The sequence below is a fragment of the Ptychodera flava genome, unplaced genomic scaffold (genome assembly GCF_041260155.1).
Source record: "Ptychodera flava strain L36383 unplaced genomic scaffold, AS_Pfla_20210202 Scaffold_30__1_contigs__length_3116999_pilon, whole genome shotgun sequence".
Taxonomy (NCBI): domain Eukaryota; kingdom Metazoa; phylum Hemichordata; class Enteropneusta; family Ptychoderidae; genus Ptychodera; species Ptychodera flava.
The window spans coordinates 876,539-903,498 of record NW_027248352.1 but is presented as its reverse complement, the minus strand read 5'-3'; the positions used below and the strand labels follow the sequence as shown (position 1 = coordinate 903,498).

Below are 26,960 nucleotides of genomic sequence, written 5' to 3'. Positions count from 1 at the left end.
CTCTTTTATTAGCCAGTAAATGTTATTATGCACCTTGTCGCTGATACAAAATATCGTTAATATAGATAAAGGGAGAAAACTGTCGTGCATATGAACGGGGGCATACGCAAAGAATGCTGGGATTGAATTATAGAAGAGCGCCCCCTGTGTCAATAATTAGATTCAAAAATTGCCAGTTTTTAGACGGAACGCTATAGTTTTCAGCTTGCAAGTGGAAGGTGGGCAGTGCGGTTACCATTGCAATGATAATGATTGCATAATACGTCCCTTGTTTATCGCAATAGGCTGTTATCATTGTAAAAATTGCCAATTTTTGTCCAAATTTTTTACACGCTACAGAAAATCTATACCTGCCCTGCTGTAGGGTTTGATGTCTGCTTTCATCAGAGGGAAACTGGGCATAGTTGTCATATAAACGTTTATGAAGTAACAATTACAGTTTATCATGAATCAATACAAATAACATTGCCAATCTTTAATAACCCCTGGCGCGACACCAAGGGCTGAGCCCTATATAATAATATGTTTGTTTTCTGTCCTCTTTCGTCATTAGCGACGTCAAAGCTTTCCGTGACAGAAACTAAACGAAACTTTTAAAAAGTGCTCTACAAGTAGACAACATTGTAAAACTTTCCTGTCAGCTGTAATGTCATAGTATCTGACTCTTCCCGTTTTGTATGTCGTGTACACGATGTAAAAATGAAACGTTATTGTTTTGACCATTATTCAAATAGCATGCATCTTCATCTCATTATGTTTTACGACCTTAAACTAAACGAAACTAAAAAGTGCTCTACAAGTAGACAACATTGTAAAAGTTTCCTGTCAGCTGTAATGTCATAGTATCAGACTCTTTCCGTTTTGTATGTCGTGTACACGATGTAAAAATGAAACGTTATTGTTTTGACCATTATTCAAATAGCATGCATCTTCATCTCATTCATGTTTTACGACATCTAAAGCTCTATATGATCAGACGCACCCCGATGCAGTGATGGTACTGTCAGGGAAAATAGGTACGGGTACGCAATATTACGGAGAAGTGGGTTGTTAATCATCTATTTTTTGAAAATATGACTCATGTACACTCTTTTCCCAAACGTTATCATGTTGTTCAAGACAGTAATACAAAATTACATAGATGTGTCAAGACAATCTCATTCCTCTACAACATCGACATGGGTACTGTATTTGCATTTACAATAACTCACCAACTCGTTGATTTTTTAAATAAGGGAGTGTTTTCTGGTTTATTTTCCTCCTGTATTTCTCATAATAAAGGTGTCTTTTTGTTGGAAAATCCCAGATAAGAGGTATTTTGAAATCTAGCGGAACAAGCATATCTACACAGCCTTTCCCGTGAGTGCCATCACCGGGGGATGGATGTATCATGTGCCAAGGTGTCGATACGTTTCTGACTTGGTTCGCGGAAAAAGATAATGAGGGCGCTTTCATTCTTCCCAGTATAATAACATTAGCCTAACAGTTCCTTGTCAGGGAAAGCATCAATATTTTACAAGTCTTCCCATATTTTGATCACGCGCCCTTGCTATTTAGCCGCAAGGTTTGCTTCGCATCGTCTTGGAAATTATACAGCGCCCTCAACGTCCAAATGCTAACCTCAATGCATGCATTTCACAGATTAAAGTTTAGTGAATTCAGCACAGAACAGGATTGGAACTAAATTGGGATAATTGGATGGTGAAGTAACGTCTGTTTGATCTGCAAATGTAAGCTCATCTGCTTTTCTTTTTAAGTTACACACTTGCTTTTGTGAGTAATTCGTAATATTGCAACATTCAGCCATACGGCACCTAACACTTTTGAGAAATTTTAAAAATATGAAAACCCAATTATCCCAAATTAGTTCAAATCGTGTTACAGTTGAATTCCTTTTCACACATTTTTGTAGTTGCGCTAGTATTGTCGATTACACTATTGCAATTGAACTTCCCTGTACAGTCTTGTAATTATAGCGAAGTGAAGTCTGTTGGAAAGTAAAGGACTGCATTAAAGAATTCCATGTCCTTACTGGTATTTCCATACATGATGAAATAAAGCAGGAATTCTGTACATCATTCTTGCTGGCCATAGTTTGTCTTCTTCAACAAGGTATTGATAATTTAGACTTTTACTTTCATTGATACATAAATACAGATATTTGAAATTCCAAATTCAAAATTGAGAAGATAAAAATTTTTCTCATTCCAAAAGCTTTCAGATTCCAAACAAGCAGTAAATGGCAGAAAAATTGGAAAAAATTGTGAGTCAAACAATCTGTCCCAGAGGTGCACACTCTACCTTAGTGTCATAAATTATCTCTTTTTCACAATGACAGGCAAATTATTTCAGCAGCTTTTCCTACAGTATCTGCGGCTGTATCATTGTATTACTTTATCATTATTACTTTTCAATATTTACCGATATTTGAAATTCAAAATGGCCGCCATCCCTATGATGACTCTATCATGAAATGCATTAAATTTTGATTTTTGCAAAACTAAGAAGATAAAAATCTTTCTCATTTCAAGAGCTTTCATATGAATCCTAACAAGCAGTAAACGGCAGAAAAAAAACGAGTGTTAAAAAATCTGTCCCTGAGGTGTGCATTCTACCTAAATTTTATGGATCATCCTTTTTAAACTCTCAGGCAAATGATTGCGGCAACTTTTCGTACAGTATCTGTGTCTGTATCATTGTGTTTTCAATAAGTGTTAGACAGGACATGTCTGGTGAAGACAGTTGTTACTTTTGAAAGTCAGACCGACACTGAGTGTGTGTTCATGGTCACTGTTATGTTGTGAACATGATACCTTGATTTGGAATATTAAAAAAATTCAAAAATCATAAACAGACTTCGTGAAATTACACGTAAAGTTGTCAGTGGTCAGATACGTACAGAAATTCAATTTTTAAAATCATTGGTAATATTGATGGATGAAGGAATGTTTGTGATTTTACCCGGGAATACCTTGGAGTCCAATCAAATGTTGAGAGTTCATAATCCTACACATCTACACTGATGATAAATATCTCCACATACATTTCTAATCAAAGATACCACAGTTTTTGTTTCCAACTGAAAGACCACAAGGTATTTCTGTAATACGTAATCAATTTATTTCTCCAGTACACAACATACAGCTTTTATGAAGTAAATTTCATTATATTTTCCTACACATTCTGGAGTACATGTAATCCTACTCATTGTATGTACTTACCACAGAGTTAGATAGAAGCTTAGTGTGTTGCTTTATACACATGCACAGGCCCGACCCATGACTGTGATACAAAGACAATGCTACAAAACTTTTCTGAAGAAATCTCTGAACCACAAATGCTTCTCAGCTATGCTGCAGCAGGCACAGTGACAATTAAAGCTGTAAAAACACACCATATTCTGACATATCTCAAATCTGCTTCTATCCTATTTGTTAAATGTCCAACAGATATATTGTAATATTCTGGAACCATATATTGTGGAAAGCTCATTCTTTCCTTGCTGTAATATATAATAAATTTTCAATTCTGAAATTTGCCACAAACAAACAAACAAAAACAGCTTTTGGATATGTATAAGTCTAAAACAATTATTCCAATTAATATATAGTGTTCTGTGAATATATTATTCAATTTCTTAAACCCAAAGTTGTATAGCCTACTTTAGTGTCTAACACCTCAGTGATGAAAATACTGACTGGTATTCAATATCATTAGATGTGCAAATACAATATTCTTGAACCGTGTAACTCTTAACTATTTTGTCAATTTCCATCGGTCTTAAAGTTGACTAGCGTTGCTGTTGCACTGCAGTCGTAATTCACTTCAGGAAATCTGACATCAGTTGCAAAAAAACAAAATTCACTTTCCATGCAGTGACATTCTGAATTGTTGAAGGTTGTCAGTTGTCAATGGCAACAACAGTTTTTCCACGTGAGTGTCCCTCCTCAACATGACTGAAAGCCAAGTCAGCATCGGCCATTGAAAATGTCTTCTCAACCACTGGTTTTATCTGGCGATGAAATAGACATGAAATTTTAGATATAAAATTTTCTATTTTATAGTTGACATCAATACAAGACAATTACTTAATCTCTTTATGAATAAGAGAAATATGTTTATGCCTCCTTACCTGTTATTTCGCAATTTCTTTGTAAAACAACAAATAAGAAATGCTGATGTTTGATTTTGCCTGCTTTTCACTGGAAGAAAAAATGTGAATACAACAGTGCTTTACAGGTGGTTGCAGATGACCCGCATCAAGGTATTCAAAGTGTCAGATATTTGTCTTTCATGGTGCAGATTATTGGAATGTGAAGAACTTACAGCAGCCACTCTTCATAAAAGACATTTTTGGTAAGTTTCAACAATAATAATAATGGTATATTTCTCCTAAATATGGTGACAACTCCGTCAAATTGCAAAGAAGTACATTTCTAATAAGTCTAGTAGATATCAGTAAAGACGTTTGACACATATAGTTAGACACCACCCTACAGACGCAATGCCTCCCGGGGACAGACTTTATTTTATTTTATTTTATTTTATTTGACTAGGAACAACGAGCTTGCGCCCAATTACAGTTCCAGCAAAATATAAATAAACAAATAAAAATACTGAACAACATAAGCTTACAACCAGGAAACAAGTAAATAACAAACAAGTGACAAACAATGGGAACAAAAGTTACAAGATTAAGACAAATAAATCGAGTTAAATAAAAAACTGCGGAATTTACCATAGCTACAATTAAAATATCAAAAGTCTGATTCGGTAAAATTGTATTTAAAAATTTCATTGAACGTTGTAGGAAAGCAAACGAGTGCACATTATTCTTAGAAACTGTTGGTTTAAAAAGCTGTACAGAGCGTAATGAACGGGAAGGTACATTAAAACAAATATTCTCTAAAATTTCAGGACAATCATATGAAGAAAACATACACTTGTAAAAGAAAGTCATATCTAAAAAAAGTCTACGCTCCTGTAGGAGCGGAAGTTTAAAAAATGTACAAAGTGACTTGTAGTTATTTGATGAGTATACTATTCCTACTCTGCCACACAAGTATTTTACAAATTTACACTGAACCCTTTCAAGTCGATTGATAAGGTAATGTTGGCGTGGAGACCAACCTTGCTGGCGTACTCAAGTTGGCTCCTTACAAGCGTTATGTATAAAGTCTTAAGGGTGTTAACATTGTGAAACTTGCTAGAAGTACGTTTAATAAAACCAAATAATTTAAAAGCTTTGAGCGTGATCGCATTTATGTGAGTGGAGAAATTGAGATTGTGAGTGATATACACACCGAGATCTTTAACCGATGTCACTCTCTCTACAATCTCATCATTAAGTGTGTAGTTATAAGAAATAGGTACTTTTTTGTTGGTAAAAGAAATTATCATGCATTTTTTACAATTAAGTTTCAATTTCCATACCGCACACCACCTCTCTATATGTTTAAGATCTTGTTGTAATGACCTACAATCCTCAGTATCAAAAACTTGCTTGTACAATTTTGAATCATCTGCATACAGTGACATGTAGTTGGCAACAGATGAGTTGATGTCATTTATGTACAATATAAATAAGAGAGGTCCTAATTGGGATCCTTGGGGGACACCAGAGGTAACGTTACACCAAGACGAGAAATGACCATTAATTGTTACCCGCTGAACTCTGTTTGAAAGATATGAATGAAACCAGTTGAAAATATTGCCATTGAAACCATAATGTGAGAGTTTATAAAGCAGGAGCCTGTGGTTAACTGAGTCGAATGCTTTGCTGAAGTCTAGATATATTGAGTCAACTTGACCCCGATTATTGATAACAGTAGATAAATAGTCGGTGTATGAAACAAGATTAGTAACAGTGGAGCGGCATTTTACAAAACCATGTTGATTGATATCCAGTGAATTCTGTACGTGATTGTAAATGTGAGGAAAAATTGCTTTCTCAAAAACTTTACTGAAGACTGGAAGTATTGGACGGTAATTGCTAGCCTCATTCCGAGATCCAGATTTAAAAATAGGAACAACGTTGCCCCTTTTAAACAAAGACGGGAAAACACCAGTTTTAAGTGACTTGTTTAATAGCAGAGTTAGGGGCAACGCAAGTTGTTCGGAGCACGCGCGAACAACTCGGATGGGAATCCCATCTGAACCAGAAGCCTTATTAGGATTTAAATCATTTAAAATATCTGTCACTTCTTCAATTGTAAGGATGACATTACTTAAACAATCATTAGTAAAATGTTTTCATTCAGGAAGATCATCTCCAGTATCTTCACTAAAAACTGACTTACACCAAGACGAGAAATGACCATTAAGACTGAAGGAACACTTACACAACAACAATGTGAGAGTTTGAAAAATAACCAAAATTGCAATTCTTTTGTTTTCAACTGCTTGATGCTATCTGTTCCAACATCCATTGTCGTAGAATATTGTAAACAATCATCTTTAATCACAATACATGAGAAAGCATGAGATGCCATGAAATCTGCATGAATACATACATGTCACATGATAGAATGTCACGTGACCAAATACATGTCACATGATTCGGTGATTAAGCTTCAAACTCAGTATACTCACCTTGCCCTGTTCTACAAGCTCTGTGATTGTTTCCAAGACAACCCCACTGGGATTGAAGAAGGCCCATTTGAATGTACGGCCGTGGAGAATACGCTGTGTAATGCAGAGTATAACAGAATGCCGAATGGTGTTATTCAGGGATTATTGCAGAGTTTATGTTGCAACAATAAACAAGTCAATGTTACATGAAGGGAACCGCGTTTCTCAATAAACAAGATTTATGGACTGTTAATTTTATGCACATAATGGAACATGGAGGACAATGAACTATCTGAGACTCTAACAAACTCTCGCCAAAATATTTCACCAACCTGAGAACTAAAATAGAATCCAGTGAGATCTGGTCGGATCATGAAACTACACTATAAGATGAATTTGATTGATAACAAAATGTTTTATATATTGAATCTCATGAAAACACAGTGAGATCTGAAAAATTCAGCCATGTTTCACGGATATGGATGTGAATTGGAAAAATAACATCGATTTAATTAATGAACCCAAGATGATACAAGAAGCATTGTTGTGTACAATAAAAACATTGAGTTACCTGAGGCAGTACAATTCTGGCCAATCCTGTCAGAGATCTGATGGCACCCAGTAACAAACCAGACTGATCTGTGTACAGCATAATGGTTGGCATTATGGACACTATCACTCCGCCTTTCTTCAGCAGATTTAGACTTCCTTGTTGAAAGCTGGGACCGAGTGTGTCATACACAACATCAAACCTGTGTCAATGAATACAACATTTATTGATGTTATGGTAGTATTATGTCATAGATTACCTTGCTTGCTTGCTGTCAAACTATGTACAGTATATCTTTGTGTATGTATGAACTTTCAGTGAGGAAGGAACAAACCATGACAAGTGATAAGACAATGCTAAAAGTTGCTTTCAAAAGGTGATCAGTGACTAATCTGTATTGTTATATGAACATCATCTTAGAATCTTCACTAGACATTGATGAGATATGTTTTATTTTCTCATAGTAACCCATGAAGATACTCTGTGAGGGTCTCCAAATTTTAAAACAGGCCAATGATCAGATATTTCATTTCAGTTACATGTATCATTGCTGGTATGAGATCACTGTGAACTGGCACACGTAAACGAAGAAAGCATCTCCTTGGTGCCATCTGAGTTGACTTTTAGCTACCACTCTGAAATCTCAAACTTTTCAAGTCATATTTTTTAAATTATTAATTTCATCAGGATTGAATTCCACTGTTTCAGAGATACATTTTAGCAAGGATGACAATAAGATGACTTTGCTAATAAGACAATAGAATCTATTCCTAACTAATTGATGAATGTTTATGTACTGTGCAATGTTACTGAATGTAATCTGCACTGTGATCAATATGAATGTAAAACTTACTGTGATTGGCCAGCTAGTTTTGTTTTGTAGTTCTCTGTCTTGTAGTCAATGACTTCATCAGCTCCAAGGCTGGGTACCAAGGAAACGCCATCTGTAGCACACGTGGTGGTCACACGACCTCCCCTTGACTTGACAAGCTGGATGACAAAAGTTCCGATACCTCCAGTGCGGCATGGATAAGCACTTTGTAATAAGATGACTTGGTTGTAGCGTATAGTATCAAATCACAAAGGAAAGATCTTCACGGTAGACGTACGTTTTGTCATTTAAAGTGAGTTAACCACTAATGTGTCTGCACACAGTTACAATGAAATCCAATCACTGAACATGTTACCTTAGTGTTTTGTCTTAGATGTACCACATCAGAAGGGAGGGTTAACCCTTACACCACAATTATGTGGTATAACCCGTACAAGTGAAGTTGTGAACAAGTGACAAGTAAACTCAGGGATAATTTGACCAGCTCGTTACAAAGTTAAAGCTCGAGAAAAAAAGTGTGCACATTGTTCCTGAATGTGAAAAAAAAAACTAATTTCGGGGGGGGGGGGAGGAAGAATTTACCATTACAGTGAAAAACACAGCTGCCATGCCCCTCCTGGAAATCAAACAGTTCTTCTCTTAAAGCATTCTCGCCACGTTGCCGTTGTTGACATGACATGCTAAATGAACAACAGAGAAATGTCAATGAAGCATATCACTTAGAGTTCGGCGTTCAAATCGTGCATTTTACTCGTTTTCGAATTTGCGTCGTATTATCGTCCTCGACTCCGTTTATATGCCACGCAATCTGTCGATGCTCCTCTACTCTAATTCCATAAGTGTTTGTGTCTGCACTCTAGGTTAAACACTCCTTTGGCAAAACAGAACTTTTTATTTTATTTGGCAATACAAACAAAACCTTTCACGCAAAGTACACTAGCCCAACATGTTAAAACATGCCGGGCGTCCTTTACAAAACCTAAGCTAAGCTGAAGAGAACTCTAAGTAGAGCTTATATTAATCACAATGACGTGCCAACGCGAACACACCTTATCTTATGACCTCACAAGACCTCGTCATAGTCCCCGGTACTGTTAGTGTACCAAAGAATTCCTCTTGCACAAAGAAACGACATACCGAGCACGATAATTTGCAAGCAGCCATTCGTGGTAAAGATTTGTTTATTTTTATGTACTCACTGTTCATTCAGGAGAACTACTACCGACTTTTTTCCTTTTTACTTATAATATGTTTTTTTGCCAACGCAAGTTCAAGACGTAACACGTACGGTGATCGATATGAAAGTCTTTAATTACATTTAGATGCGGTGGATTGGTTCCCCTCACTGCCACCAATGTAAAGAAAACGGTGGGTCTCCTCTGCCACCAATATAACGGACCTATTCGTGAAATCCCTTACTTTCGTAAGTTCCTTTCCTACCAATAGAGAAAGTAAAGAGCGGTCGAGTGTTTGCGGTGATGTTAGCGGCTCACACTTCTTACAATTATTTTCAATAATGGTGATTCACTCAAAAAGATATCGTTTAGACATAAGTGTCGCATTTATTATAGTTACCACGGAGGGGCCGTGTATTTACATGTGAAAACAACAAAACTTGTACAACACAATTACTTTGGTACGCAGAACCTACTCTGCAGAAAATATAATAAATCCATAATGTCTTTGCCCTAATTTTCAGTAACGACCCCAGACGAACTCAGGCAGTCCCTTGGCGAATGGCGGCGACGTGTATAATTCATGAGATTTTGGTGGCTTTCTCTACCCCACATTGAGTACGAGTCCACCAAAGTAGAACTTTCCAATAGCGAGAATACAGACCCGGTATCAAAGACCGAGTCGTCTCTTCTAACACATGGTCTCCAACTTCGAACTGAGCAGCTGTCCACAGTCTAAGCCATGAGAGAGAACCCCCTCCCCCGGCGAACTAGGCCTAACTGCTCTAGCAGTTCCCTACTGTCTCCCTCACACGGCCTAACTTCTCCGACGGTTTCCCGTGATAAAACTAATACAAAACATACTCTATTTTTAGAACAGAGCGGAACGGTCTCTTGTGTAAGTAACTGTTGCCATGGTCACCATATTCCGAGTAGGTGACCTAACTTCATCGATCATCAGCCCTGTCCTAGAACATTATACCGTATAACTATATAGTTCAAGTGTTACAGCAGTAATCCAAATCCATTTCTGTAGCGTTCAACTATGTGGTTTGTTAACTTTCAGTGCACTAGACTAGCAATCAGTGTTCAGCTCCTTGTGGCCTTTTGAAAAAAAATGGCGATATAGGCATTTTTATAGACTAGAAAAAAACTTGTCTATCTGTAAATCGATCGGTCGATCGGTAGGTCGGGAGGTAGGTATGTAGCTTGGTAACTAGGTAGGTAGGCATGCTTGCATGCATGATGTATCAAGGAGTTGAATATTACTTGCATGCATGATGTATCAAGGAGTTGAATATTACGATTTCGACACGATTCGATGGGTAGTCCAAAAAATTGGGTCAAAAAATGGGAAGTATATGAAAGCGCTTAAAATGCATGCCTTTGTCGTCGAGTACTGTACTGAATTAACCACGTCACAAGAAGACTACGAGAGAAGTGGTGGTACATTGTAGATGTGAATGGTTTTACACATTTTATTCGAATTATACTTATTTTTATCACAGGGCAAGTTGATAGTATTGCGAAAGGGAGTAAGACCCCCAAGATTTTTGTCTTTGGAACAGTATGAGTTAGGGAACATTGGGTTTTACAGCAGGCGATCAGTGGAACTTAAACTATGAAATGCAAATGACAACCCCTCTCCAAATTATTTTTTACAATATAATCCCTCCCGAAATTCATCAAGTGTAAAATGTGACCGCTCATCCGGGCCCTTTGCTCCCTACAGCATGCTAAATGCTAGGTACCTGCATCAACAGTCAATAATATAGATAAATTCAACTATGTTGCCTTTATTATAGAATAATACATGTGAATTCACCTTAACATGAATATATACAGACTAAATATCTGAATATGGACAATTCAGCTAAAATACAGGCAATAATCCATGCTAATACTATAGGTATTGTAGGGTTTTATGCAGTGTTCTAAATTTGCTCGGTTCTAATATCACAGTGAACAATTTTGGACTTGTTTTATTCCCATTGTTCATTAAAACCTTTTTTTCACAGAGAAAATTTCAAAAGTAATTTGTCAGCTGAGATTAAACAAAATGGAATTATGAGTATGCTAAGCTAATTGTTCATCCTGTTTGTTCAAATATATGCTTATGTAACTACAAAATCCAGAAATCTTTGCAAAATCTCAATATTTCACCATATTTCGAGAACTTTGAGCTATTTCCCCCAGCTGTCAAAGAGTCAAAGAAGTCATACCATGACAGATTTCTCTTGGTCAACTTGAAAATTTTATTGTTGTGTATAAAATCGTTTTTCTACTTGTTATCACCTGTTCAGACGGATTAAAGCCATGTTCATATTCTGTTTTCTATATTTTTCGGTCAATTCTCATGTTTTTTGCCATCATTCCTTACAAATATTTTGTAAAATTTGTCCTCGCAAACCATTGATTATAAAATTTGCCCCATCCTCCAAAAAATCTTTTGTAATCCCCTTCTGATTTGCCCTGACCTCCTTCCCGTAAAAAAGGAACGCTCCGTCTGACTTCATATAATTGCAGTAGTAATTTGTGCGATCGGAATGAGATTGTTCAATGTTGTGACGCGGCCTTTCCCGAGTCGTTCTGTACTGATCATACATATGTAAATATTAACCTCATGTGACCTATTCGTAGGCGTCTTACGCGTCTTGATCAGGTAATGGCTCAATGTAACATGTAACAAGATAGCGTCTTCATTAATATTGATGATCCTCATTAATATTCATACCTCATTAATGCTCATTAATATAGTGGGCATGTACATATTATCACTGATTATAACAGTAATAAACAGTATTAACAGCTATGAACAGTAGATACAGTAGGTAACAGTAATTCACGGGTATATACATATTATCACTGATAATAACAGTAATAAACAGTATTAACAGCTATGAACAGTAGATACAGTAGGTAACTGTAATTCACGGATATATATATATATATATATATATATATATATATATATATATATATATATATATTATCACTGATAATAACAGTAATAAACCGTATTAACAGCTATGAACAGAACATACAGTAGGTAATAGTAATTCACGGGTATATAAACATATTATCACTGATAATACCAGCGATACGCAGTATTAACAGATATGAACAGTAGATACAGAAGTAAAAGTAATTTACGGGAATAAACATATTTTCACTGATAATAACAGTAATAAACAGTATTAACAGCTATGAACAGTAGATACAGTAGGTAACAGTAATTTACGGGTATGTACATACTATCGCTGATAATAACAGTAATAAACAGTATTAACAGCTATGAACAGTAGATACAGTAGGTAACAGTAATTCACGGGTATATACATATTATCACTGATAATAACAGTAACAAACAGTATTAACAGCTATGAACAGTAGATACAGTAGGTAACTGTAATTCAAAGATATATACATATTATCAATCATAATAATAGTAATAAACAGTACTAAAAGCTATGAACAGTAGATACAGTAGCTACAGTAATTCACGGATATATGCATATTATCACTGATAATAACAGTAATAAACAGTATTAACAGCTAAGAAACAGTAGATACAGTAGGCAACAGTAATTCACGGGTATATCCATATTATCACTTTTATAACAGTAATAAACAGTATTAACAGCTTTGAACAGTAGATACAGTAGGTAACAGTAATTCACGGGTATATACATATTATCACTGATAATAACAGTAATAAACAGTATTAACAGCTATGAACAGTAGATACAGTAGGTAACAGTAATTCACGAGTATATACATATTATCACTGAATATAACAGTAATACACAGTATTAAGAGTTATGAACAGTAGATACAGTAGGAAACAGTAATTGACGGGTATATACATATTATCACTGATAATATCAGTAATAAAAAGTATTAACAGCTATGAACAGTAGATACAGTAGGTAACAGTAATTCACGGGTATAAACATATTATTACTGATTACTACTACAATATATAGTAAGGGACTGGTCAGTTTCTTCAGCCTGGGGGGCGGTGGATTCATGGGGGGGTCACCCTGTTTTTGACTTTGGTGATGGGGGGGGGTCACCTTGTTTTTGAAATGCCCAATAGGGGGGGTCAGTGTGTTTTTGAATTTTGACACAGGCTCATCATTGCCTAAAATGCTAGTGTCAGCCACAAATTTCATTATTCAGTTGTATTTTTCGGCGCGCCCTTCGGGCGCGTAACTTTAATAATCAGTCATATTTTTCAGCACACCCAACTTTAACATATCAAGCATACATACATCAGAGATATCTGTATGTTCAATATTTTTCAGCGTGCTCTTCAAGCTCATTACTTTAATATATATCAGACATTTTTCAGCATGCCGTTCAGGTGCATGACTTTAATATGCAAGGCATATATATCAGAGATATCAGGATGTTTCATATTTTTCGGCGCGCCCTTCGGGCGCCACACTTTAATAAATCAGAGATATCTTGATGTTTGCTAAGTGAAAGTGTACTGTTATGAAATCTGCATTTCATATGAAAAGGATGACAAATTTCTGATACTTTTCTGTTCTCTCTATGAGAATTCAGTATGAGAAAGCAACATGCACAAATATTTCACAATATATATTTGATACAGTGACTTATTTTAGAGATAGAAAAATGACAAGATATCTTTCCTTCTCATTGATGCAATTATTTTCCTTTGTGTCACAGGTTTTCTGTAGAAAGATGCTTTTTTATGAACAAAATAACAGTTAAAAAGGCAATTTTTGTCATTATTAGCTGTGCTTTTATGGTTTCAATGTTACAAGAAAAGGTCCTCTCAGACACTGTACACATCAGATTTGGCTAAAAAAGCTCTCTATGGCTCCTTAGGAGATTTAATTGGATAGTTGGCAAGTCTTTACACCCATCAAAGTTTTTGATCACTGCTTTTTCCTCTTTGATATTAATGATTGACAACCATTTCTGTACAACAGTTCAGGACATCTGGTTAAGCATAGAAAGTGTGAAATACATTCAAACCTCATTCAAAATAAAGCTCATTCAAAATGTACTCTATTCAAACTTTAAGATTGACACTTTGAAATTCCTATCTTACAACTGACATGTCAACAATTTCATTAAAACATAGAATGACTATTTAAAATATAAATATATGTAAAATGTAAAATGTAAAATATAATATATATATATATATATATATATATATATATATATATATATATATATATATATATATAATATATAATTTTTTGTCCACCTTTTGCTTTACCTATGTCGCGCGCCGGGGGGGGGGGTCACCTTGTTTTCGAAATTTGGAATAAGGGGGGGGGGATCACCCTGTTTTCAAAATTTGGCATAGGGGGGGTCAGCCACTTTTGACGTCGGCAAAAAATAATCGACCGGCCCCCAGGCCGAAGAAACTGACCAGTCCCTAAAAAGAATTCAGGTTGATCTATTTACGCCCGGATCATTTTTTCACCCCGTTCTCCAAGCACAGATCGTAAAGAGACCCTGTTTTGTGGCCACACGTTCTCTTCTCATTCAGGAACACGGTGGTACAGAAATATGTTGATAAAAATTCATAATTTTGATAAAAAATGCGGTTTTTCAAAATCTCTCGCAAAATCCCGTGTACTCTCGCTTACCCTAACAATTGACGGTGCCCCCGCGCGAGAAATTATAATAAAGGCAAATATAAACAAACACAATCGCATTTAATGAGGTACATTTTGGTAAGTATCTTTCAGATTATTCTGGCATTCACCTGGTTTCATTTGTTTGCTTAAATTATCTCCGTGTTTGCGATTAATAATTATAATATCCCGTCTCCGGTGGGGGGCTCGCGACCGACTTTTTGTTTGTAAGTGCGCCCGACCGCTATACCTGACCCCGTCGCTTACCCTATGTTCTATGGAAACAAATTCAGCACAAACGAAAACCGCTAATTTCAAGTATCTTTACGCGTATAATGTCCTGAAACATGTTAATTTACACCAGCCATACCTTTGTTTGCTCGTCCTATCTTTAAAATTGTGAATGGGTTTGGTTTAATGTGAGTTAGCGACATCAAACGAACACTCCCGACAAGCCGCGGAGTCGCACCCCCGATCATGTTTTGCCTGTGCACTCAAACATGAACCTGTGACCGAAACGGTATACGCTCGTAAGAGGCGTAGATTTAGATCAATAGATAGGAATATAATAGGAGCCATGAGCTTTTAAAAATTATAACCTTCAAACAGCATGAACTATTCAAAACTTCCAATTTTAAAAGATGTCACGATTTCGCGCGTCGCCCAGTCGGCCGCCCAGACGTACAATGAGGTCAACGAACTCCTATGTATGTTACAAGCCGATGACAGGCGCGCCGTATCTCCTGGCCTGGGAAAACCAATATGTGCATATCGCGCAAAGTTAGGAGTTTGTGGAAGGATGTTTGGATAATAATGTCAGAAAGATAAAGTTTTACAATGAGTAGGGATGTAGTGTATTTCTTTTCAAGTATTGCTGTCAAATTGCCGTGATTAAACACATCCAGTCCGGCCGGGGCTGACACCGGGATGGAGTGGCGGAGGTCGATCATCACACGAAAGGACGTGAAAATGTTCTGATGCGACGTAGTCCGTCCCTTGGTTTATTCTCAGTGCATGGAGCCTAAGCTTATCATTTACGCGATTGGAAATGTGTGATTTACAAAATATCCGCAAAAAAAGTAATGCGAGATAGTAGTAAGAAAACTTTACATGGTATGATCTATCAACGCCAACGCCGGTCTCTGGGTAAATATTGTCGAGGCCAGGTGATCGTACTCAGCCCGGGCTCTCGCTTTGTTCAAAGTTGCGACTTGGCATCAATGAATGACTTTCCTTCAGGATGTCTATAAAATAAATCCAAACTATCATTGGATGATATTTTAAAAATAAAGCCCTCCCATATCCCTCGGGTTGATTGTCTTCTCTAAAACTTGCGCCATGATTGGCCCTGTGCTGCGGCATTTTGTAATACTGACGTGTTTTGTAATAACTTACGCAAAATGTAATAAGGGGTATCAGCATTTTGTAATAATTGACGCATTTTGTAATAAAATCTGCACTATTTTGTAATAAACCAGTCTACGCGTTTTGTAACAAGGGTATCAGCATTTTGTAATAAAAAATTGTCTACGCAAAATGTAACAAGGGTATCAGCATTTTGTAATAATTCGCACTTTGTAATAACAGTTGACGCATTTTGTAATAATTTTAAAAACCTTTCCCAGTTTTAAAGCATTAACAGATATTTTATTGACTTTGGAATGGTATTACAAAGTGTGTGTTTACTCGTTAAGTAAGTACAAAAATTGATCGCTCCCTGACTTCCATTTCAAATCAGAAAGACTTAATTTTAGATAGCTGTCAATCAGTATTTTTACCAACTGATCTTCTGAGGCAGGTAACTACTAGATTTTGATTAGTTTATTATCATATATTTGAGAGAATCATTGGTATACACAGTCAGTTGATTTATTAGATAGAGGATAACGACATTCTTTCTGATGTATTGCAGACAACCAGCAATCAACAGGTAGATACTCAGATAAAATAAAATATAATAACATAAAATAAATTATTATACATCTGCCTTAGCAAACAATAGAATCGAGCTTCCGTAAAAACGGGCACGTAACGGGCATGCAATAACCCCTTTACTTTCATATTTGATGATAAACATTGCATCATTGAATGGCTCCATACTGAAACTCCATACTGTACTTTGAAAATAACTTCTGATAAAAGAAACATAATAATGTATTACGACTGTTTGAAGGTGAAAAATATTATGAGGTAATAACGAAAGTTCACCAAGACGGCACTGTACAAATATGGCACGACATCGCTGCTCGGCTCGTACATCGAATGTTGGATGAGCGCGCGATGTAAACAAAGATGGCGCTTACCCTTAACCCGCTCGCAAGAAAGCGATGCAGAATATGCCTCTAAAGTGTATGGAATGATGCATCGGAAACGACGGGTGCATATGTTCTTGATAAAAAAGGAGATGTATGATAATAATTGTTACGAAAATACCGCAAAGTAAGCACTCAGACATTAGTGCAACGCATCGCCCGACGCGCTAAACGTGCGCTAATGACTACATGTAGGGCCTATGTGTCGTTATACATTCTTTGCGTTATTTTCATAATAACCTTAACTATATTGAAGTAATCTAAAGTAAACCAAACTAAAACCAAACTAAACTAAACTAAACTGAACTAAATATTCAGAATAATCTGATGTTTCAGTGATGTATGTATGTATGTATGTATGTATGTATGTATGATGTATGTATGTATGTATGTATGTATGTATGTATGTATGTATGTATGTATGTATGTATGTATGGAGGGAGGGAGGGAGGGAGGGAGGGAGGGAGGGAGGGAGGGAGGGAGGAAAGAGTGCCTGAGTATGCCTGTCTATCTATCTATCTATCTATCTATCTATCTATCTATCTATCTATCTATCTATCTATCTATCTATCTATCTGTCTATGGCTGTTATCATTTAATGATAATGACAGATATTTGGCAGGTATAACCAGTAGGATAGCGAATCAAATAGGGCCTATAGCTTAATCATAGTATTATAGGGCAGCTTATCCTTGCTCGTTGGCTAGCCAAATTTACCATTTGGCAATAGCGTAGATTCAAAGGAGGAACACAACGGGAAAGAAATAGATCTGAGAAAACAAACCAGGGCTCAGTAGATATGAATTGTTACCTTTTACACACAAGGAAAAGTGGCAGGTCTGTCGATAGAGCTTTATTTTGTCCTTGTCTATGGGATAATTAAAATAAATTATCATTCAGTATTTTAATTGACTGCTTCGCGTCAGTGTTTATTTCAGTATATTTTGATAAATATCAGCTGTCAGCATTGACATATCAACGTGCCCCTCCCATCTATTACCGTAGATTATAGACAATCAACTCTAGAGAAACACATACAACCGCGGCAAAGCAAGTGCATAGATAACTAATTGTAATACAAACAGAAACTACAATAGCAACAAGTACTGGAAAACTTTAAAGTATCTTTATTTTACTGATAAAGAGCTAATAAACCACGGGGTGATTGGTTTAGATATGAGAAGTCTCCTTGCCAAACGTAAATATAAAATCAACTTGGCATGGACTTCCTGAAGACAGTACCATTTAACGCCACCCTGCTGAGATTTCTTACTGACAGCGACAAAGTATAGATAAACAAGGCGAAGTTAGACTACATATTAATTACTATTAGTGTTTGTATTACAATCAGTTACCTATGCACTTGCTTTGCCGCGGTTGTATCATACGTAAAGAAGTTGCTCATAATACTGCAACCTTTCGTACGTTATTTTCCACTTTAACCCTTTGCACCCCATGGCCCCGGGGTGGAGTTGACATTTGTACCATCTAGCATGACGTCTGACTTCTTAAATTAACGAAGACTGTTCCCCATATCATTATATTTTTGGAATCACCATAAAATACTTGTCCCAAAAATATGCAAATTATGGTCCCAAAAATATGCTAATACTGGTCATGTGACCTAATTAGGTATTCAAAATGGCCGCCAACAATATAAATTTATCATTATTTTTACATGTTTTCCAATTTTCTAGTAAAAGATAATCGATATTGTATCATATCCCAATGCTAAATCACATTTTATAGTCCCATGACCATGGACTTTGATGTAAACTTTATATATCATGATAAACTTTACACAGATTTGATAAAACTTACACAGATTTTCTTGTCTTCACTCATAAGTGAAGAATTACACACAGCGCCCTTGAATAGGGGTCAGACAGGTCAAGGTATCCTAATTTATAACATCTGACTATTGAATTTTATAAACTTTGTTCACAATTACAAGATATGTTTGGAATTGTAGTATTACAATTGCCCCAAAAATATGCAAATACTGGTCACATGACCTCATTAAATATTCAAAATGGCCACCAGTATTCTAAATTTACAATGATTTTCACACATTGCTTCTCTTTCTGACGACATTCTAAAGAATTTATCACTTCCCATTTCTCAATTATGTCTAAATGTATATTAGATTCTGTTGTCTACAACTGATGGTTCCAAGAAAATGTTTGTAACATCATTTTTATGAACCCAATAAAAGCTTCGTTCAAATCACAGTGTACACTAACATTACAATAATTTTGCAAAACTCAGAATTTGATTATTCGAGTTTTGCAAACTTCATCCAATATACATGCAAAAACATAAGAATACACAATTTATTGTAACCAAAACAATATTTATTGTTTTTCTTTGGTGAACAAAGTAAAAAATAATGTAGCAACGCCCTACAAATAAGACCGAAACCCTCAAAATGTCATAAGGATACCATTTCTGGATAAGGTTGGTTTTGTGGCATGTACATCATTAGAATAACCAGATATGAACTGAACATGCTCACGTGTTTCATTATATATTTCAGTTATGTATAAATTTGAACCTTCGCCACATGTTTGCAACTTCATTGAAAGTGTTATGATCAACATAATGAATAATATTCACCACAGATTGATTCTAAAGCCAAGTGTATATCCCCAATCAGGAAAGTTCATTAAAATATGCAAATTAGGAATTGACTGAAATGTTCTCATTAAAATGCAAATTAGGAATTGGCTGAAGTAAAAATGTTAAATGACTTTCAATAATCTCGTATCATAATATCTTTAATGTACAAAGCAATTCGTCAACTTTGGTCTAGTCAAGACAGATAAATATCCTTAATTAGGAAAGTTCATAACATTTGCAAATAAGGAATTGGCTAAAATAAAAATTCTTAATGACTTTCAATGTTGTATCGTAGTATCTTTAATGTACATACCAAGTTTCATCAAATTTGGTATAGTCAATACAGATAAATATCCCTAATTAGGAAAGTTCATTAAATATGCAAATTAGGAATTGGCTGAAGTAAAAAGTTTCATGATTTTCAATAATGTTGTTTTATAGTATCTTCAATATATGTAGCAAGATTCATCAACCTCAGTCGAGTCAATTCAGATATATATCCCTAATTAGTGAAGTTCATTAAATATGTAAATAGGGAATTGGCTGAAGTAAAACTGATTAATGATTTTCAATAATGTTATATCATAGTATCTTCAATGTACATAGCAAGTTTCATCAACTTTGGTCAAGTCAATTCAGATATATATATCTTATTAGGAAAGTTTATTAAATATGCAAATAAGTATTTGGCTGAAGTAAAAATGCTTAATGACTTTCAAAAATATTAGGTCATAGTATCTTTAATGTACATAGCAAGTTTCATCAATTTTGGTCAATTCAAATAAATATCCTAATAAATATCCTAATTTCAAAAGTTCATTAAATATGCAAATCGAGTGTTTGATGAAGTAAAAATGCGTAATGACTTTCAATAATGTTAAATCATAGTATCTTCAATATACATACCAAGTTTTGTCAATTTTGATCAAGTCAAATCAGATATATATCCCTAATGAGGAAAGTTCATTAAATATGCAAATTACCCATTATCTTTTATGTCACCCCTTGATACCTTTCACAGCTGATATATCTTGGTGTGATCAACATTTGTAATAAATCTTATCAAATTGTGTGCAGTCGTTGTCAATATATAGCTGTTTTTTTCTAAAATCATTAATTATGCAAATGAGCAAAAAGTAAGCAAGCCACACCCACCAAAAACTAATCAGTTCTTGCCATTTGCATACTGAATCTATGTACCAGATTTGATTCTGATCTGATGAGCCGTTTTTGAGATATTGAGTACACAGACAGACAGACAGACAGACAGACAGACAGACAGACAGACAGACAGACAGACACACAGACAGACAGACATCGCTGCGACATATGCTCACGTGTGTCAACACGTGAGCAAATAAAATTAGGTCTTAGAACACAACACTGTCAAGTTGATGATGTCGCTGTCTTTTATCATTTTCTGAGCTCTGCATCTCCAAGCCTTCCTCTTTTCATCCACCGACAGTGACATTGAAGAGAAAAAAATGCAGAAAGGTCTGCAGTATATTGTCTTTCAAAGTACTGTATGTGAAACCTACTAAAACTTTCTCGGCTTGTTTTCTCAATTATAAATCGCATACAATAAATCTCATTCTGTCTTCGATTGCATTTTGACTGTCAACTCAGACCCCCTTATATGGCGTAAATATGATAACCTAGCACTGGTAGTGAGATATAATCTCGATATCATTACATGCTATTAAATTTTACGTATTCAGAAACCACAAAGCATTTGAAATACATACAATATCAGCGGATGTTTATAATTATTACAAAACGCGTTTTATTACAAAACGCTGATACCCTTATTACAAATCGCGTAAACAATATTTTATTACAAAATGCTGATACCCTTATTACATTTTGCGTAAGTTGTTACAAAATGCGTCATATTACAAAATGCCGCAGCACAGGCCCTTTCCGAATATTGTCTCAATTTTATACCACGAGGGGGAAAGTTCATCAACAACAAAGTCTGTGAGTGGTTCACAAATTGCAACTTTCGTCTCACAAGATTGTCAATCAAACTGTGTGGCGTCCAATAACGTTTTGTCACCGCACTCCAGGGTGAAAAAGAATCACTTTGCGAGCAGACAACGAATATCTAACGCCGCACATCGAGTCAGAAAATCCTATCGAAAGCACTGAATCACTTTTTTACTCACCAATCCGAATTTATTTTACCTTCTTTTCTACACTGAACTAATTTTAATCAACTAACCACGTTAGCCTTTTGGTAGCGCATTAAGCTCATGCACAACATAATCAGGAACTATTTCATACAGCAGGGTAATAACAGTAACAGTAATAACAGTAATAAACAGTATTAACAGCTATGAACAGTAGATATAGTAGGTAACAGTAAGTCACCGATATATATATATATATATATATATATATATATATATATATATACATATATATATATATTATCACTGATAATAACAATAATAAACAGTATTAAAAGCTATGAACAGTAGATACAGTAGGTAACAGTAATTAACGGGTATAGCATAGTATCACTGATAATAACAGTAATAAACAGAATCATTAATATTAATGAGCTTATAAATATTTATACTACTTATAAATATTGATGAAGACGCCATGTTTTTACATGTTACATGGAGCCACTACACCTGATCACCCACAACTCTGAACGAATAGCCGTGTCCTCCAGAGTGTTGCACTGTCCAAATCACCACAATTCACTGGTGTCATGTTGAGTACACGTCACAGTGGAAGGGGAAATGGTGACAATGGCGGTGAGTACAGTAGACGTGAACGTCAGCGAATTGCCGCCGTCGTCGACGCCGCTATAGCGAATGTTTTGGCAATGGGTCCGTCGCCATTTGCCACAGGTCACCAACCAGACACTCAGGACACTGAAGTCAAGCCAGATACTGGCCACAGTGGTCAGGCTGCTGCCACTTCTTCAAGTCCAAGTACCTCCTGGATAAATCCAAAGACGACTAAAAAGATAAAAAAGCCGAAGTAAGTCGATGTGGTTTTTGAATATTAATGTTTAGTTGCCGAGGATAATGAGTGTGGTATACAGCGGGCTGGCCTACCCGGAAATGCAGTATATTCGGATAAGTGATCGCTCGATCAAGATCACCAACAATGACAAAGTGGAGTTTCAATCTCTTATAAAAGGCCATAATTTTAACATTGACAGTTCTGTAAAATACTAAGGGGGTTGGATTGGTCTAATTTTTTTGATGAAATACACACATTGGCAAGATAGTTAAAAAGGCTGATAGTACTGTAAAAATTTTGAGTTTCAAATACAATTTGGTTGAGCTGGGTGTTAATTGTTTTGTTGTTTTTGTTTTGTTTTGAGTCCCCACTTCGGGCAAACTTTAATGAAACTTTGAAGCTTTGCCGGCTGTGGTATATATCTCTTACAAAGTCCCTTAATCGCCACGGTAGCCGGATGGGCTCAACGCTGAACGGTCTAAAAAGGCAGGGCTCTTTATGGTTTGTTTGTCGAACCTAACGCAGCGCCACTGTATAATATATCAGTCAAGTGTAACTGTATCGTAGTATTTGTGAAAGAGAATGGTGGCAAATTATAGGGCCTGGATTGACACTGAAACAATTATTGACTTCACCTTAGAAGATCATAATGTACTAAAACTTTCATACACCCACTGCCAGCAAGCATTAGAATACAAAGAATTTTTCATGTTTTGATGTGTCGTCCAATGTTTTCATGGTTGTGTTAAAGCTATAAATGTTGACCGTCTTTTTTAAGATTTTTGTTTCATATATCAACAACGTTTTCTTACTCTACTTCCCATACCCAGTCATTGGTTTGTCGATACAGGGTGTCAGTGTTTAACGATCATTGGCATTGTTGACAGTAGAATTCAAATTTGGGTCATAGATACTTGTAAGATTGCTGGGATACGAGGTCGGGCATAGGTTCGACCAACAAGGCAGAAGGCCAAGACCATCCGACTACCACCAAGGATCAGTCTTCAGCTTCGCCTGCCGGCCCTACGCCCAACCACTTATCCCAGAAAATTCTTTTTTTTCCGTCCTTGGATTTTTGAAAAACCTACCAGCCAGCCAGCAAAAATAACAAACACAGAAAAAAAACACAACATAGATCAATCGCATAAACTTTAACTTTCCCATCGGTTTATGAGTCACAAGTATGAAAAATCATCTGTTACATTTACAATGCAGTGTTTCTTGTGCTCTTCATTAAGCACGTTGAAAGCAATGCTTGGAAACACAGGTTATACTTGTATAAGTACAACAAGCATACTTAGAGTTAGGTGACTGTGAGTCTGAACAAAAATTCCATAATAAACAACGGCAATAAACACTATACCAGTACATAATGTACCACATGTGCAGTGTGATAGTAATCAACTGGTTGTGTTACGAAGATAGCTTGGCTCTGACGGAGGTTTATGCACTAGGTGGTCATAGTCGCCAGTAATATTATTAATTAAAACCAGATATGAACTGTAAATGCTCACGTGTTTCATTATATATTGCAGTTATGTGTAAATTTGAACCTTTGCCACATGTTTGCAACTTCATTGAAAGTATTATGATCAACATAATAAACAATATTCACCACAGATTAATTCTATAGGTCATTAAGTATTCAAATATGTAATTAGCTGAAATAAAAATATTTAATTTCTTTGACTGCTATCATTGTATCACCACTTTATATAGCAAGTGTAATTGCCTTTGGTCAAGCTTCAAACTATATATTCCAGCTTTGAAAGCTCATTAGATATGCAAACTATAAATTAGCTGACATGAAAGCTCAAAGTGCGAAATGACTTCCAATATTGGTATAACCTGGTATAATCATCAATGTACATAGCATGTTATGCCAACTTTGATCAAATAAATCCAAGTATATATCCCTAATTAGGAAAGTTAATGAAATACACACATTAGGAATTGGCCGAAGCAAAAATGCTTAATGCCTTTCAATAATGTTCGCCTACATAATAGTATCTTTAATGTACATAGCAAGTTTCATCAATTTTGGTCATGTAAATTCAAATATATATCCCTAATTTCAAAAATTCATTAAATATGCAAATTAGGAGCTGGGTGAAGTAAAAATGCTTAATGACTTTCAATAATGTCGTATCGTAGCATCGTTAATGTACATAGCAAGTTTTGTCAACTTTGGTTTAGTCAATACAGATAAATATCCCTGATTATGAAAGTTCATTAAATATGCAAATAAGGAATTGGCTAAAGTTCAAATGCTTAGTGACTTTCAATAATGTTCTATCATAGTATCTTTAATGTACATGGCAAGTTTCATCAACTTTGGTCTCGTCAATTCAGATAAATACCCCTAATTAGGAAAGCTCATAAAATATGCAAATTAGGAATTGGCTGATGTAAAAATGCTGAATGACATTTAATAATGTTCTATCATAGTATCTTCAATGTCCATAGCAAGTTTCATCAATTTTGGTCATGAAACTTCAAATATATATCCTTAATTTCAAAAATTCATTTAATATGCAAATTAGGATTTGGATGAAGTAAAAATGCTTAATATATATATATATATATGTTTATTTGGTGTTATAGGTCACCGGCCCTTCATACAATTCATGAAAATAGATAGTCGTAACAGACGACATTTGGAAAAGGAAAAATACTTGCAGGCTATTCACAGCACTTCTCAAATACAGAGAAGGAACATTCACTGCATATTTTGTAATAAATTCTTTTTAAAGCTATAAAACAAGAATTTTGACAGACTTAACAGAATATCACGATTTGTGAACGCATGAGCAACATAGATTTTGCCATTGTCGGTAAATCATTATAAAAGACGGTAAAAATTTCCTACTCATTTCATGATATATAAGGCAAAATTGAATTCGTTTTCTACCTAAAGTACATAATTGACATATTCTCATTGATCTATTTATGTTTTCAAAACGTTCACTTTCTACACGTACATTATGGCTTGACACTCAGAACATGCACAAAGCTCTACGAAATATACCAATGTCAACAATAGTTAAATATTTCTCCAGAATTAAATGGTTTTTAAACAAGCGGTATGTGTCTAATTTCGGGAATGTAACAAGATTTGTGGACCATTCCTGGCTGTCTATATCTAGAGATCTTTGTTTAAAGAGAGTAATGAAATTATTTTCATTGCCTACACTTTGTGTCTCCCACACAATACCAAAACAGAAACTATACAAAAGCTTCTCAACTTTAAATGCCCAGCACTCATAACCTTTCTCAGCCATGTCAAACTGATGATCATAACATTGTTTAACATAGTGTGACGTAGCCACTCGATAGTTAATATTATATGATATTTTATGACTTGAATTTAGTTTGTATGACTGACAATGAATGACCGACAGTGACCTATAGTAACCCCTTCTGCACGTGGTGCATCGTGAGAACGACTCCCTTGTTTATTTTCGTGACCTTTGATGTAACCGTTCATCCGTCTTTAGTGAATGTATTGTTTTAACAACAGCTTAAGTCATTAACACCGTTAAGCAGACCTCCTGCGTTATGTTGACAGATTACTGATGGGAGCGACCTTCCTGTCTTTCACGTATGCCGACTCTCTTTTAGTTAATTATAGATGATACCAAAAGCATGACAATATGCAGATTTAGAGACGATTTAAGTTGTATACATTCTAGATAGAGAGACACTTCACTTCACTTCACTTCGCTTCACGTCTTGACGCATTCCTGTACAGAGATGTAGACGCTCTGAGACGCTGTTGAGAACCTGTAGAAGCCGTTCAGAACCTGTTGCGACGCTCGAGACGACGTTGACCGAGACAGACGCCTAAGTACTAGACTAGTGTGAGACATAGAAGTTTTAACGTGTAACTTTATGTTACTCAGCTGAATAAAGTACTACGACTTAAAGTATATTTCGGTGTATCGTGCCGTCTCTTATACGTCTACTGCTATATCACAAGCCACGCTACGTGACATATTTGGTTAGCAGCGGAAGGGATCGACTCAAGCCAGAAGCCTTCGCCGTTATTGCTTCATCGGTATGTATGCTGTTCGCTGTTCTACCGTTTGTTATGTGCTATTCCCGAAGACAGAGATCAGATTGAACTTTTGTAATGGATGGAATCTTTTGATGAAGAACATTGACTAGATGGAAATGACAACTGATATGATTTCATGGCAGCAGAAATACGGACATTGAACGATCTGAGAATTTGTGCATATTACGAAGAGATGTGAATGTGAACCTGTAAACGAACTGTTGATGTAATTCACATTGTTA

The 26,960-nt window shown here is 35.7% G+C and overlaps 2 protein-coding genes across 2 annotated transcripts in view; both read right to left on the bottom strand.

The window, feature by feature from the left end:
- The window catches only part of LOC139127300 (nicastrin-like), a 222,620-nt gene that overhangs the window by 62,422 nt on the left and 133,238 nt on the right, over positions 1–26,960 (bottom strand). The gene's annotated exons all lie outside the window — the stretch shown is intronic.
- On the bottom strand, positions 3,790–8,561 carry LOC139127243 (reticulon-4-interacting protein 1 homolog, mitochondrial-like). Its single transcript, XM_070693154.1, has 5 exons — positions 8,535–8,561; positions 7,974–8,110; positions 7,142–7,322; positions 6,592–6,684; positions 3,790–4,012 (listed from the first exon to the last, which is right to left on the bottom strand). Exons 1-5 carry the CDS (start codon positions 8,559–8,561, stop codon positions 3,902–3,904), a joined length of 549 nt encoding a protein of 182 aa, XP_070549255.1. The 3' UTR covers positions 3,790–3,901.